The sequence below is a fragment of the Pimephales promelas genome, chromosome 24 (assembly GCF_988280905.1).
Source record: "Pimephales promelas chromosome 24, fPimPro1.hap1.1, whole genome shotgun sequence".
Classification (NCBI taxonomy): domain Eukaryota; kingdom Metazoa; phylum Chordata; class Actinopteri; order Cypriniformes; family Leuciscidae; genus Pimephales; species Pimephales promelas.
The window spans coordinates 29,489,554-29,505,087 of record NC_142792.1 but is presented as its reverse complement, the minus strand read 5'-3'; the positions used below and the strand labels follow the sequence as shown (position 1 = coordinate 29,505,087).

At 40.2% G+C, this 15,534-nt stretch overlaps 1 protein-coding gene and 1 long non-coding RNA gene across 4 annotated transcripts in view; one reads left to right on the top strand and one right to left on the bottom strand.

Moving 5' to 3' along the window:
• Positions 1-4,489: 4,489 nt before the first annotated feature.
• LOC120477429 (hydroperoxide isomerase ALOXE3) overlaps positions 4,490-15,534 on the bottom strand; it is a 29,904-nt gene continuing 18,859 nt past the window's right edge. Inside the window, exons 13-14 of one of the 2 annotated variants that reach the window (XM_089126751.1) lie at positions 5,038-5,208; positions 4,490-4,727 (exon numbers count right to left, since the gene is read on the bottom strand). In XM_089126751.1, the coding sequence (XP_088982877.1) occupies positions 4,548-4,727; positions 5,038-5,208 (351 nt within the window). In that variant the 3' untranslated portion in view covers positions 4,490-4,547. The remainder of the gene's footprint in view (positions 4,728-5,037; positions 5,209-15,534) is intronic. The other variant, XM_089126750.1, reaches the window with a different exon arrangement.
• LOC120477931 (uncharacterized) lies at positions 12,388-14,233 on the top strand. 2 transcript variants are annotated; one of them, XR_016149839.1, is made up of 6 exons: positions 12,388-12,518; positions 13,015-13,069; positions 13,172-13,223; positions 13,333-13,376; positions 13,504-13,564; positions 13,668-14,233. It is a non-coding gene; the product is annotated as an uncharacterized LOC120477931 (long non-coding RNA). The 2 variants fall into 2 exon arrangements; XR_016149840.1 differs by lacking the exon at positions 13,172-13,223.

Genomic DNA, 15,534 nt, shown 5'->3' with positions numbered 1-15,534 from the left:
TGTATATTTTAATTAGCTGTTGCATCGGAGTTATATCTGTCAGATGAACAAAAATAAACAATAATAAAATGATGTTGGTCATATAATGACATTTATCATTTGAAATTTATGTCTATAATTAATTCTGTTGATTAGGGATGGGACCCTAGTAAACCCTAGTAAATAATCTGCTTGTCGTTTGCAAATAAATCCAGACCTTAACAAGGTGCTCACCACCTTTTCAATGCGAGGTATTGATTCCATAAAAATAGGAGCTGTTAGTTTTAAATAAAAGGACTGTCTTAGTCCTTCCTGCACATATCGTGCCCTCTCCATAACCACCACCGCACTACCTTTGTCAGCAGGTTTAATCACAATGTCCCGTCTTTGCGTCAACTCCTCCAATGCCCCAATTTCATCTGGAGGTAAATTAGGTGCCGGAACCTGTGCTCCTGATAAGGCTGCCTGAACCCCTTCAAAATTCTAAGGTGGTGGGTTCAGGGTTGTGGCGGCCTATAAAAGGGGCAGGAATCTGGGGGATATCTTGGTTCATAGTAAATTAAACCTGTGGTTGTTTCACCGAGTGGAGGTTGGTTTTGCCTAGCCCATTTAGATCTAGGCCTATACCTGCCCTTTCTCTAAACCTAACCATAGTAGCCTTTTGGTTGTCATACCTAGTGGAGTTTGGTTTTGCTTAGCTGAGTTAGATTTAGGTCTTCACCGGCCCTTTCTCTAAACCTAACCATGGTTGTTTCACTGAGTGGAGTTGGGTTTTGTTTAGCCTATCTAGATGTATGCTTATACCTGCCCTTACCCCAAACCTAACCATAGTAGCCCTGTCGTTGTTACACCGAGTGGAGTTTAGTTTTGCTTAGCCCACTTAGATCTAGGCCTATACCTTCCCTTTCTCTAAACCTAACCATAGTAGCCCGGTGGTCAGTGGCGGTTCTACTCTGAATTACACCCAGGGCGAGACCCCCTTCGAGCGCCCCCCCCCAACCCCCCCCCCCCCCCCCAAAAAAAAAAAAACCAAACAAACAAAACAACAACAACCCAACAATTAAATCACATACCGTTCATTTGAAAAACACAGTTAATAGAATCCAGTTATTTTGCTAGTTTAATCTAACTTTAAAGAGAGGAAGTAACCATTAGCGCATTGGTTATTGCCTTAAATTATATGCATGGCACACTTTTAGTTATGGCTTGTTAAACAATATTTGTCACGAAATGGAGTTTTTAACAGTAAAAGGGTCTGAGAGATACTTATTTAGTAACACAATACTAATCTCTTATCTCTTAAATAATTTTGAACAGCTCTCATATTAAACACTATCCAAACTGTTATAGACCTAAAATAGCTTTTGTAGCCCTATGTCACTCTTAAAATGTTAGAATGTTAGAAAATAGAAAATTGTACTTTGAATAGGCTACTGTAAAAAAGTTGATCATTACATAAATTATTTTCATTTCATGAATATAGTGACCAACATGATCACATACACAAAAAGCCTAATACACAATCAATTCACCAAGTTAATAACATTAAAGATTTGTTTTAAAGGAGTGTCTTTTATCTTACCTACTAAACTTAAAAAAAGGTTAACACAAAAAGAGATTTTATAAAAATATATACCTCATATTTCAGCATTCAATCATCTCTATAAAAAGAATGAGTCAATAAAGATACATTCCTGACATTTATAATGCACAGTAGCTTATCTTTTATTATTAATAGTAAAATTCGGACCGATTTGCCCATGGCTGTCGTTGTTATACAACCATGCACTGGGCTCTCCTCAATGAAAAACAAGTTTTAGTAGCTAATGTATTTCCACCACAGAAAAACGCTTGCTGAAGCTCTGCTAAAAGATTTTTTTATGGAGAAGAGAAAAAACACCCAAGTGTTTGGGTGCACGAGCACTCCCATACTGAAAAGTTTTTGAGCGCGCCTCCCGCGAGCGCATAATGAGCGCGCTTTCCGTGCGCCTAATCGCCTATTTGAAATAACGACCTCGAGCGCGCAAAAGACGCGATACGTGAAATCAAGAAGAGACCCCCTTGACATTGCTTCTGTGCACGGCACCTTCTCAGCAATTAGGGGCGCCATTGCCAATAATTGAACCGAAATGGTAAAAAAATAGAAAACCTTCGAGGCACAGAGGATTTTTTTAACTGCTCGTGCCGCCCCCCATGTGACATGAAGAAATGCCGCCCCGGGCGACTGCCCGGTTCGCCCGTGCCTAGAACCGCTACTGCCGGTGGTTGTCATACCTAGTGGAGTTAGGTTTTGCTTAAGCCTATTTAGATCTAGGCCTATACCTGATCTTTCCTAAACCTAACCATTGTAGACCTGTGGTTTTTTTTCACTGAGTGGAGGTTGGTTTTGCTTAGCTGAGTTAGATCTAGATCTTTAAAGACCCTTTCTCTAAACATAACCATGGTTTCGTTTCTTTCGTTATAGGCGGATTTAAGCAGGCATGGAGAGTAAAGAGGAGAGGGAAGATAAACGTTTAAGGCCCTGATAAGGGTGCTGCATAACTTCCTGAAAGCATACCATCATGTGTTTGAGATGGAGGTGGGGGCGGATAGGAATGTACCGCCTGCCAAACTTAAAAGGCTGGCGTCCAGATGTCATCTGGCATCCAGCCAGCGTTGCCTGATATCAACACAGAATGGTTGATTTTTGGTAACGCTAAGAACTGGCTTCAAACGGGGACAGATATCCTAGAGCAGGGCTATTCAATTAGCTTCATTTGAGGGCCGCATTATTAAATCGAAAAGTTGAGCTGGGCCGGTGGGTTTAGCTCATTTATTGACACATAACAGTATCAATAAGTGAGCTAAAGTAAACAAAAATAAAAAGGTTTTGCATTTACTAGGAAATGTTGTACCCAACAGTATGCATACCATAATAAATAACTTTTTTCAGCTGTATACAAATATATTGAATTATGCAATATCATAGCTATTGGTAAGAATTATTTTATTAATAATTATTATAGGCTTAAATTAAAATATCCTGACTTGTGGCTCACTACCACTGTATAAAAAATGCCTAAACAGGTAAACAATTATACACACAATGAATTATATATTCCTCTACCCCCCTAATAAATCTAATGCAAAATAAATGACTATAGCATAGTATTCAATATAAATATTCCACATTTCTGCCCAAACCATATGGTAAATTATTACATTCATGGTAAATGTTTGTAAGGGTGGTGATTATGGCATTTATAGTATTCTTTGTTCATGTTTCTGCTATTTACCTCATCAGTAGTGTTGGGAATGTTAAGGCTGTTTCATCCGATTTAAAACTAGTTAAAATCCTTGAGTGATTTGTGGTTTGTAACAGTGAGGAGTGTCCGATTGAAACGCTTCTCAATGGATGTCGCAACGCTGTAATAGTGTACGGGAGCGGGAGTAAACGCAACTCCTTTAAAACAAATCTCAAATGGAAAAAGCTTTTTTTTCAATGGGAGAAATATTGTCATTAAACCTGCGGATAAGGGAAATGCAGCAGTCATTCTTGACAGAGACCAGCATATTTGGGAAGGAAAGAAAACTAGCAGTCAGGGAACATTATCGGCCTTTGAGTGAACCGATTTGCACTCAGACACTTGAGTCAAATGTGCTCAAAAAAAAGTTATCAATTTTGCTCAGAAAAATTATTTATTGGGAGACTGTTCACCGAGACCTAGAAGGTTCTATTTGCTCCCAAAAATTCACAAAGAACCAGAAAAATGGAGCATTCCATTTCAGATTCCGCCAGGTGGACCAATAGTGTCAGATTGTAATAGTGAAACATACTTCACTGCGGAATACATTGAGCACTTTTTAAATCGTCTCTCTATCAGACACCCCAGTAATTTGAAGGACACTTGACCCTCCAATGCCCGCCTTTTCACAATAGACATTGACAGTTTGTATACTAATATTTATACTGTTAACGGCTTGAAGGCTGTCAAAAAAATTCATGGAGAAGTACCCAGATTCTAAAAGACCAGATGAATATATTTTGAAATTATTAGAGATCAATTTAACCAAAAATGATTTTGAATTCGACTCCAAATTCTACTTGCAAGATAAAGGTACCGCCATGGACAAAAAGGCTTAATATTGCAGGGTTGTACTGATTAATATCACTAGATGGCACCACCGCTGTAAAAATATTGGTAACGCTTCCTTTTACAGTACAGTACTTACAGTGTACTTACCTAGAAAGCACTGGCTAATATAACGTAAGTACATAGAACAGGGGTAGGTTTAGGGGTAGCTTCAGGGTTAGTACTAGTTATTACCCAGTAATTGTAGTTACTAAAATAACTACATAGTATTTACATGGGTAACTGGACTGTAAAAGCGTTACTAAAAGCATTACTAAAATATCTAAGAACCCACAAGTTTAAAAAAATGCACCACACATTAAGCCTTTCACATGATTTATTTTATTTTCCCCAAAATCCGTGACTCGCTTTGATTTATTTTTGCTTTGGTCTTTATTTCGATTGACAAAGCTATGAATAGAAAGAAAATGTATTAAGAGGGACTACTGTAGCCTTTCAAATGGCTACACTGTTGTCCACATTTCTGGGGCTCAGATAGGTGTAGGGAAGCTCCAACTTCTTGTTCCGCTCCTCGATGATATTGCACAACTTCCCCAGATCCTTTTGGAAATCTTCAATGAGCTTGCAGGGGACCTCTTCATCATACAGATGTTCTGGGAAATGTCCCAGAGGGTACTACGGACAGGGCATCAAGATTGTAATCGTAAATAACATGTTGAAAATCAAGTTCATGACAATGTTTAACACACTTCTAATGACAGCACTAATATTCTGCAAGAGCCCACTGCAGCACTATGCTTACAGTTTGCTAAATCTCCTTTGTATTGTAACAGTCAGTTAATGCAAACTAGAGGAATAAAAGCAGTGTAAGCAAGCCATTGTCATCCAGAGTAATATGATGGCATACACAAGAACAATATTCAGATTTTTCACAGCAAAATTGAATTTCAGTGTTTCAACATGCCCTGACGTTGTGAAAACTCACATGGTCTGCAGAGTCCTTGCTCAGCAGTGCCAGCACAGCCATCCCGTTCACCGTCGTGCCCACATCAGGTAGGGTCTCCATGATGGTGTCCTCAGTGGTCTGGCCTTTCTCTTTGGGAGGGGGCTGTCTGAGGGCAGTGGGGTAGTTAGGCATCCAGCCGCCGAAGTCAAACTGGGGAAAAGAATGTCTGAGAATTGTGATATATAAACCAAACATTCATGGAGAATAACGAGAGTACATAATTAACATTACTTAGGCCATAGAACGTGTATATCGACAGGTTTTTCTTGTCGCCATGGGCTACTTGCTCTATGGCAGTGGTTTTCAAACTTTTTTCAGTCAAGCCCCCCTTAAGCACTTGACAAATCAACAGTCTTAAGGAAAACGAATCAATGGAATTGGCGATCATTGCTTATTTATCAAGGCGGAGCGCCAGCCACTATTCACACACTCGAATGCTGCTGTAACGTCTATTTTCTGGTTTCCTGCATCCACTTTAAAGTAGAGTCTGCAATGATGGGTCTGTGAAAGGTTGTTGATATTTTAGCTCAATAGCCAATCAAATGAAAACCCTCCCCTCCATGCTGCTGAAGCTTGATTGGCTGGAATTGTTTATGGCTCGGTCCAAACCTCACTATGTTTGTTTCCCGTTCACAGAGCCAGGACAACAGGGTTTTTTTGAGCTTGAAAACTGAGGCCACATTTACACATAGCCGGGTATTTAGAGAAACGAAATATCTGCGTCTTCCCTTCATCCTCAACGGGGCATGAATGTCACTGTTGGTTGCAGTAGAGATTAAACAAAATCTAAGTGCAGAAATTTAATTTCGAGAACAAACTTAAATCTTCACAAAACAGAATGTCATGAACAGGCACAAGCTCAGGAACAGAACAACCAACAAAACAAGACGTTAGAACTGACAACTGGATAGGACTCAACAGGGCTTAAGTCCACCACAAACAGGGAACTAATGAGACTAATTAGCAAGACACACCTGAACTAAGGACTCTAATCAAATCTGTAATTAAGGAGACGAACAGGCAGGGAAGGAGGAAGACTGAACTAATTAAAGCCAGGTGCTCACAGTGAGATTTATAATTGTCTTTTACAATTGTTCCTTGTCAGAATATGCTGTGGACCGTTCAGAACAACTCCTGTAGGAGCCATACAGGTAGAAATGGGAGAATAACCACTAGAGTTAAGGAGGAAACAGTTAATGGGCTGGTTTACAAGGGTATAATAATACACACCTCACTAAAGCACTACTTGTGGGTGTAACGGTCACCAGGTTGAGTGCCCTTGAGAGTCACCAGAGGGCACTCCACACCAGATGTTCATGTTTCACTCACAACTACATTTCCCAGAACTCACTGCCCGGACTCATCATCACTGATCACATCACTCAACCCTCTTCTCAGAGCAGATTCGTAATAGTGGCAAAGAGTATTGGAAATGATAGAGCCAAAGAATTAGAAGTGTAAAATTTGATGATTAGTCCCACGATAGTTTATCCAGATTCATCATCAGTTTTAACAAGCCTAAGGTCATTCAAATCCAAAAGTCGTCAAGATATTCTGTTTGAAGAACACCAGTCAGTAACAAGAATAGTTAACCAAGGTAGACAGGTAAAGTTTACATGGGTGACAGGACATGTAGGGATAAGGGGGAATGAAATGGCAGACAAATCAGCAAAAAGGGCATTAACAAAAGGAAATATAGAAATGCAAGTTAGTATTAGCAAAGCAGAAGTTATAAGTGTGATATGGGAGAAAACAAATCAAAAGTGGCAAGAAAGGTGGGATAGAGAGGGGAAAGGGAGACACCTATTTCAAATTCAAAGGAAAGTTAAAGAGACAAGGGTTGGAAGTGGAAATTGTGATATCTAGGTTAAGATTGGGACATTATTTATTAAATAAAATGCTTAAAGAGCATATTGCAGGTTAAAAAAATCTGAATTAATAGATAACATTGTATGAAAATACTGTATGAAAAGTTAATGCAGGATTTAAAATGTTTTAAAAATTAAGGGCACTAATTTAGTAGATAAAGTGAGTGTTTCTTGGACTGCTCGTAAAAACATTTTTTTTTTTTAGGGTTAGGGTCAACATTGCATCAGTTTACGTCACGCTAGGGAGCCTCAGCCTCGGCTCAGTGCAGAGTAGGCTGGTGTTCAGTGAGAGCGGTCATCGTTCAGTGAGAGCGGTCGTCAGTCAGTGTGCTTTTGTCAGTGTTGTGCATGAACGGGTTCATATTTTGGGCGGACGTGAACTGAATGTACTGTATTACTGCCTGATGAACGTTACTGTGAACTTATTCATTCTGGTGTCCGTGAACGCACGCTCTCTCAGTTTAACTTTGTTTAGTAGGGTGCCAGATTTCTATAGAGCCTTCCGGGCGAAAACCTGGCTAAAACACACGAAAACAGGCCCTAATATGTACCCAATATATAATAATTACCCAATCTGGCAACACCAGCCAGCAGTGGCACGCCGCGTCCGCCGTCGACAAAGCAGCGAGGAGGTTTCCTATGATCATTTAAACGGGTTTTATGACGAGGTCGGTGAGGATGGGAAAAATCTTACATTTCTGTGCAAACTGCCCGTCAATAAAATAATTGTTGTCTGTGGTTGTATATGGGCTGTGGCAATAATAATAAAAAAAATCCATATGGAAAAAAAGAACTATAAATGAACTAGTTCATTTTTTGGAGTATGAACTATGAACTGAACTAGTTCATTTTAAAGTGTGTAAACTGAACTTTGAATTAGTTCATGTAGAAAGTGAACTTTCCCAACACTGGCTTTCGGTAGTTTTTGTATTGTAATTTATCATCGTCATGGTAAATTATTGTGTTTGTGGAGGTTGCATAAACTCAGGCCTGTCAGGACTTCAAGATCGAGTCCAAAAGTTTCCATTACAAGAAAAGGGACGGTGCTATAGCCTATCTTTCGTTCCTGGTGCGGGTTGAGCAGGTGAAGAGACGGGATTTCTCTTCCGCATCGGCTTTGGAATACGCGGTCGTGTGTAGCGTTCACTTCAGATCAAAGGATTATCATCCCGGCGATATGATGGAGTTCAACAATGGGATGATGAAGCAAGGTTATTGATCGTCGTATACTATACCAATGGCTTCAAATAGTGTGATATAGGTAACTTAGTCATGCCCTAAATAAAGGCAACTTGTAATTGAAAAACAAAATTGTTTTTTTAAATACTCAAATCTTTAATTTTCTGTTTATGTTATAACCCAGGTGAAAAATGTATTAAAAATGTACCTGTATGTTTTTAGTACAATAGAAATATACTTGAGTATAGTTTTCTATATTTAATAGAATAAATCTACCCTAAACATACTAATGTCTGCTGGCCTGTTATAGGATCATAATAATCTGTACAATATTGTGAGCACAGTGTATATCGTTAGCTAACTTGTATATCTATAAGCACGTCTCTCACCAAAAGACACTTGTCCTGTTCTCCACTGGTTCTCCTTACACCACAACTCAATGTGTCTCTGACCGTTCTGTCTGACATTATCCTGGCCTGTCCTGCTCTCTTTAGCATAGCAGGCTCATAAGTTTATGGCTTGGTCCGTCATACGAGTATTTCCTTAGCATCTGAAATGTCATTGTGATCCATTGTTTTCCTGTTGTTTGAATGGACCGCTCTCCCGCCCGTTACGTCACGCCCATTTTCAGATGCCGAAGTAAAATTTTCTCACAAAAAACAACTCCAGAAGCTTCTGTAGCGTATTTATAAATATATTTTAAAGAAAATCTAGTTCCAACATTATTTTTCTATGCATTGACTCGTTGGGTCCTCAAACCTGCATTATGCCCTTAAAGCTAATAGTGAAACATAATACTGCACTTTGTGATGGATGCCATGAAGACGAGTCTGTAGAGCGTATTACTTTGAGATGCGGTAGATATGGAGCACAGAGAGAGATGATGAGTAATAAGCTGAGGGAGATGGGAGTTCAGAACATCACATTAAAAGTGTTTTCGAGCAGCGATAGGGTTCAGACTAAAATTCTTATGACTTTCTTAAGAGAAACGGGGGGTTTTAATAGGATACAAAGAAATGTATCCTAATATGTGTGTGTGTGTGAGAGAGAGAGTGAGGGAGGAGGATTTAGTTTGTAAACCTATTTTCTGATCCACACTCCGGAGCAGAAGGCGGTGGAAATATACCAATAAGTTGGATGCCAACTGCCGTAAAATAGCAAGAAGAAGAAGTTCCTTGTCAGGTGTTGTGAATGTCAATCATCAGGGCAATTCTAGTGTCTGGCCGTATGTGCGCTCGTTCATGCCCGAGCATCACGTTTCCTTTGACGACTCTCACCCAGACAAAGGCGGAAGGGCATGAGCTGGTTAGTGACTGGGACAGGATGGCCGGCTCGTGGTTCGAGGATGAGGAAAAGAGAGAGGGGGAGAGGAAGACGGCACAAAGACTGTACAACAGTCGAGACGTGTTAAAACGAACACATGCAAGAAAATTCGTACATCAATCAATGACACATTCTGTGACCGGGATCTGTATTACACACCCAGGATTGAAATAGTGGCTACAAAGAAATATCTAATGTTAATTTTGGTCATGGTTTGTTTTGAAAAACAAAGACAATCTGATGGTCGTCGTTGAAGTCATACTGCAGGACTGAGAGTCAAGTCTCATGACGCTGCCAGAATTGCAAAGGAGGTAAACTGTGATCTCAAGGTGGTATGGCCGATCCCCTCCTTGAACTGCCACCTTTACGTGGTGGAGGGGTTTGAGCACCCGAATGACCCTAGGTGCTATGTTGTCTGGGGCTATATGCTCCTGGTAGGGTCTCCCAAGGCAAACAGGTCCTAGGTGACGGGTCAGACCAAGAGCGGTTCAAAAACCCCCTTGTGAAAGACATAAATTCAAGGACCGCGACGTCGCCCGGTATGGCGCAGCCGGGGCCCCACCCTGGAGCCAGGCCTGGGGTTGGGGCTCGTATGCGAGCGCCTGGTGGCCGGGCCTCTCCCCACGGGGTCCGGCCGGGCTCAGCCCGATGGAGCGACGTGGGACCGCCTTCCCGTGGGCTCACCACCTGCAGGAGGAGCCGTAAGGGGCCGGTGCAGAGAGGATCGGGCGGCAGTCGAAAAGGCAGGGGCCTCGGCGACCCGATCCCTGGACACGGAAACTAGCCTTAGGGACGTGGAACGTCACCTCGCTGGCGGGGAAGGAGCCTGAGATTGTGTGTGAGGTTGAGAGGTCCCGACTAGATAGTCGGGACCTCTAGTCCTTCTCCATCCCGACTGGAGATAGTCGGGATCACCTCTACGCACACTGCATGAAAAGTGGGATTTTCGTCAGTAAGCGGCACTGTAGATTGTCGTGGAAGTTCAGGTTTACGACTGCACACGGCAATTTACAGGTAACACTCAAAACTGCTGTGAATTGCCGGAAATTGACGTGGGCCTTGCTTGGCAGTTGTCCCCCCATTGTCCCCCCTTCTCCTAAATCTAGAGGAGGCTTTGACATGTAAATGAAAATGCTGTGAGCTATACACATGCAAATAAGGGTAGGGGAGTTTCACCCCAGGTAACATTTTTCTGAAAGGAACTTCATTCTAAGACAATCTCTGGTAGAAATAGATCAGGCTCAGTATAACCTAATTACCGTGTTTTTTTTTTTTGTTGTTTTTTTTTTTTTAACATTGCAACATGACATCCAAAAAGATAACAATCAACAAATAATAATTTAGAAAGTTAGAAACCAGTAATTTGTACTATTTAAAGAAAGAAAATAGCATACACATAAATTCACTTTTCAATTAGCTTCAATATTCTTTAGCAAATACAATTGTTTCACTACATTTTTATCGATACATTTGAGAGACTCAATATACGACAATTCACCATGACGTCACAACAATAAAAGACGTTCTTCCGGGTGGCAAAAGCCGAAGCGTCCCTATGGCAACACTAGTAAATTGCATGGAGGGAGACACACCGCCGGCAGAAGCCTAATCTACATTTCAACAGTTGATTCAAGAACAGACGTGGTGGAAATTCAGACATAGTTAACATGATCATTAAAGCTTAGATTTTTTTGATCTAGCGACGTGCACTCCCAACGCACTAGACCGCGGCGCGGGACTAGATCTGATGGCCGAGTGCGGGCGGTAATGCACTCTGTGTGTGCGGATTGCAGGAGAATAAAACGATTCGCGGGACTCCCGCAAACTAGAAATATCTATGAATAAAACAAATAAAAACTAATACATTTGTATTCATCTGTTGCAGAAAAGCAACAAGAACTAAAACAAAATAGAAATGACTTAACAGTTACATGGCAGAGTTTAATTTTATAACGTGACTGCAGCGATGAGCGATGTAGCCAATTACAGACATATGTGTTGATTTATTGAACGCATTGGCCAATCAGAAGCATTTACGATGAAGAAGCATTTACTCACCGCTCAAAAGAAAATAACATGGAAAGTAATAGAAATAACTAAGTTAGTTGAGAACGTCAGTTATATAACGACCCACGTATTAAAATGGTTGGATTTAAATCGGGCTCAGGCTCATAATTAGAAGACGACATGCACTTTTGACGACGTCCACTCGCTTTAACCTCCTCACCCACAGGTTCTGCTGGATAGATTTACTTTTTTCTGAAGGAAATCGATAAAAAAACCTACACCTTTTGCTGTATATCTGGTGGCGCAACCCCAAACACAACATATTTTCGCCATAGATTCAACTTTGATCAACAACAATGATTTTAACTGTGTAACTGTTCAGTTGCCGGCTGGATCTCTTCAGTTAGTCAATGGAAGCCGCTCGCGTTCTGCCACCCGGAAGTATCGCGGTGCCTATTGTTTACAAACATTCTGAAATGCCCTATACTGAATACTGAAAATCCGACCCCCCCCCCCCCCCCCAAAAAAAAAAAAAAAACTTCAAACAAGGTTTAGAATTATTCATTTTACTCTTATGAATATGAAATTTTCCTAATACAATTACAAGATTCATCATAACATTTACAGAAGTAGTTTTCAAAATATATGATAACATCTTTGGATGTTAATTCACAGTTATAAACAGATGTTTTTTTGTTTTTGTTTTTTACAAAATTTTTTACTGGTTTATTTATTTTAAGTAGCCTAATAAAGTTATTTATTTATGCATATATGTATTTTTACATTTCATGGTAGCCTATTTGGGTATATCTACCTTATTCCTAATTTAAAATGAACAGCAGCAGAAAAGTCAAGGACAGCCGACGACAGCCTTTCAACCTGAGTCAAAAACCAGTGAACGTAACTCTGATTGGCTGAGGCAGCATATCATCATAATCCAACCTGTAACGTCAGCCACTCTGATTGGCTGAGACAACGTGCCAGGCATGTGGCGTGTTATTCAAGCAGAAATAACGGCACAGATATTCAGCCTGCTTCGCCGTCATGATCGCTGGTGAACCCATCTTTTCCTCTAAATTGAAGGTAAGTTCGTCCAACTTAGTGAATTCTATGTTCATGTGTACTTATAGTGTTTGGTAGTTTAGCGTTATTGTCTTAAACTTCACAAATCTGCTGTGATTACTGCCGCGAATGTCCAAGGGTGTTAACCTAACGGAACAGTTTTTTGTTTTGCGTTAGCTTGCTGCTCTTAATTCTTTTTTAGTTTCGTTTCAATTTGAACAATTTGGGACACTAAACTGTACGTTAGGTTGCACTTTGTTATCTGGCTGCAAGCTAGCTACCATTCCTTGCTAGTAATCAAACTAACTCATACTGAGTGTTCAATTGGCTTTTCCCAATGCGTTTACTGTGAATATCGTCAGAAATTATGAAAAAATAATAAGTGCCAGGGTCATAAAACATAAAGCGCGTAATGTGCTTGTATGCTCTAGTGTATGCTATCCTTGTTTGTAAAATTTCATCACTTTGTGTGATGGAGTGAAATCTTCAGGTGTTTGTGATTTGTTTTGTCTCTCAGGGGCTGTAAGGAGTGAGGTGTCCTTCGCTGATAGGAGAAAAAACACCTAAACAAGGTAACGTTACGTGTTGTGATCTCATCTTCTTTTCTTTTGAACAGGCCCCAGTCAAATAACAAGTAAAACTAAACTAATTTGTATTAACGTTTGTGTTTATAGATGACTTTGAGCGTGAGACAGTGGTCAAAACGCCAAAGAGAACTGGAACATGGCATGTTATATTCAGTTATAAATGTTTGACCAAGTTATTAAATATCTTATAAATCTGTTCAGTTTCATCATTTGATAATAACTTTATAACACATTTTTTTGTGGTATAGATGCAGTGACTGAGACTGGGAGATGCAGTGACTGAAACCTGGTGGTAAGTGTTGATCTATTGGCAGTGGAGAAGACACTTTTAATAGACACCTTCTCCCTTGTGAGCTATCAAACTTTGTTATTCTAATTAGAGTATTGTAAACATCACCAAATGTGTTTGTTTACTTCAGTGTTCCAGAAAAAGGTCCTGAAACTACTGGTCGACATCCGCCATCGCCTGAAGGAAACCAGGTAGTGGATGCAGAAGAAACATATATTTTTGCTTACAAATGTGGGGACTTGGGGCAGATTGCCTTTCCATACATCTAAATCATTGTCTTTTTCAACTTTGCAGAAGGGGTCATGAAATTCGGTTCCACAGCCACTGAGGTGTATGTACATCAAGGTGAACCTCAAGCACGCGTCGCAAAGACTTGGATTCACTTCGCCCTGATGAGCCAAGCCTACAGGACTTGAATTAAGAGTTTTAAAGGGATAGTTTACTTGAAATTATTTTTTTGAAATGTTTTGGCTTACGTCAAGGGCATCAGTCAGTCATAAAATGGAAGTCTATGGGGATCTCTTAAAAGAGCATGCACAGAGAAGTACAAATTAAACATGATTTAATGAATCATAACTGTAAGTACACGTTGATGGCTTAAGATACGAGATGAGCGGTTTGTGTGAGAAAATGAACAGTGTGTGTGTTTGTGTGTATATATATATATATATATGATCTGCGCATGCGGCGGAAAGTGCCAGAAGCGATCTTGCACTGGTACGTCACTCATTGTTTACACAGATTTCAGAAGTTTTACTGTGAAGATCTAAACATATTAAGATATATTGCATTTTTGTGTATATCTAAATATGTATATATATACACATTTATACAATAACAATATAAATACTGTTTGTTTTCTCTCACAAAACGCTCATTTCGTGTCTTAGTCCATCAATGTGTACTTAATTTATGAGTCATTAAATCATGTTTAATTTGGTCTTCTTTGTGCATGCTCTTTGAGGTGGTGACCATACACCTGCATTATATGACTGACAGACAACAACGGTTTGACCTAAAAATATCAAAATTGAAAATACTGTGGAAACAAAGACCCCTGCATCTTGGATGCCCTTGAGGTAAGCTAAAACATATCAAAAATTAATTTCAAAGTGAACAATACCTTTAAATTACATCCTTATTATTCATTCATAATTCTGCCTTCTGTGTTTGATATATCTGGTGCCCAATTCTGATGCCATTCAGGGCAATTTATTTTTGAATAAAGATGCAATATATTGAATATATTATTGATTTATTTGTATAACTGTAGTGCTGTGTGTATGTTGTCCCATGTTTCCAGAGGGTGGAGGACATGTTTTCTGTGCTGTGAAGATGTTCTCCAATGCTTTGTACATAGTTGTGTGTTTGTTCTAATAAAGCTATTTCTTTGAATAAACAGTATGTGGCAAATGTTCCTTTCCTCAATAAATTCATGTCCTTGATGGTAATAATAATTTAGTCCATAGGATAACAATGACATGAATAAACAACATAATAGCATATCATATGAATATATATATATATATTATTATTATAATTTTATGTCGGCTGACCAATAGTAACAGATCTGCCAACCAATCACGAGTGATTTTCTTGTTTAAATGTAGTGAATTTCAACCAATACTGAGTGAGGAAATTCAAGCCATTCTCTGGCAAGGCGCGCGCAGTGCTGCTATTCATATGCTAATTAGGGCCATTCACACCTCCGCGAGCGCTCCATGCATACGTCATGGTTCGTTTCCGTCAATATGTGGCACAGACGAACGCGACGTTCACAGTCTGTAAATTGTCGTTAACTGCCGAAAATTAGGGAGATTTCCGGCAGTTTACGGGGACGAAAATCCCACTTTTCATGCAGTGGCATGGCTTGGGCTCCGGAACCACACACCTTGAGAGAGGATGGACTCTTCACCATTCTGGAGTTGCCCATTGTGAGAGGCGACGGGCTGGTGTGGGTTTGCTTATAGCCCCCCAGCTCAGCCGCCATGTGTTGGAGTTTACCCCGGTGAACGAGAGGGTCGTTTCCCTGCGCCTACGGGTCGGGGATAGGTCTCTCACTGTCGTGTGTGCCTACGGGTCAAACGGCAGTGCAGAGTACCCGGCCTTCATGGGGTCTCTGGGAGGAGTGCTGGAAAGTGCTCTGACTGGGGACTCCGTC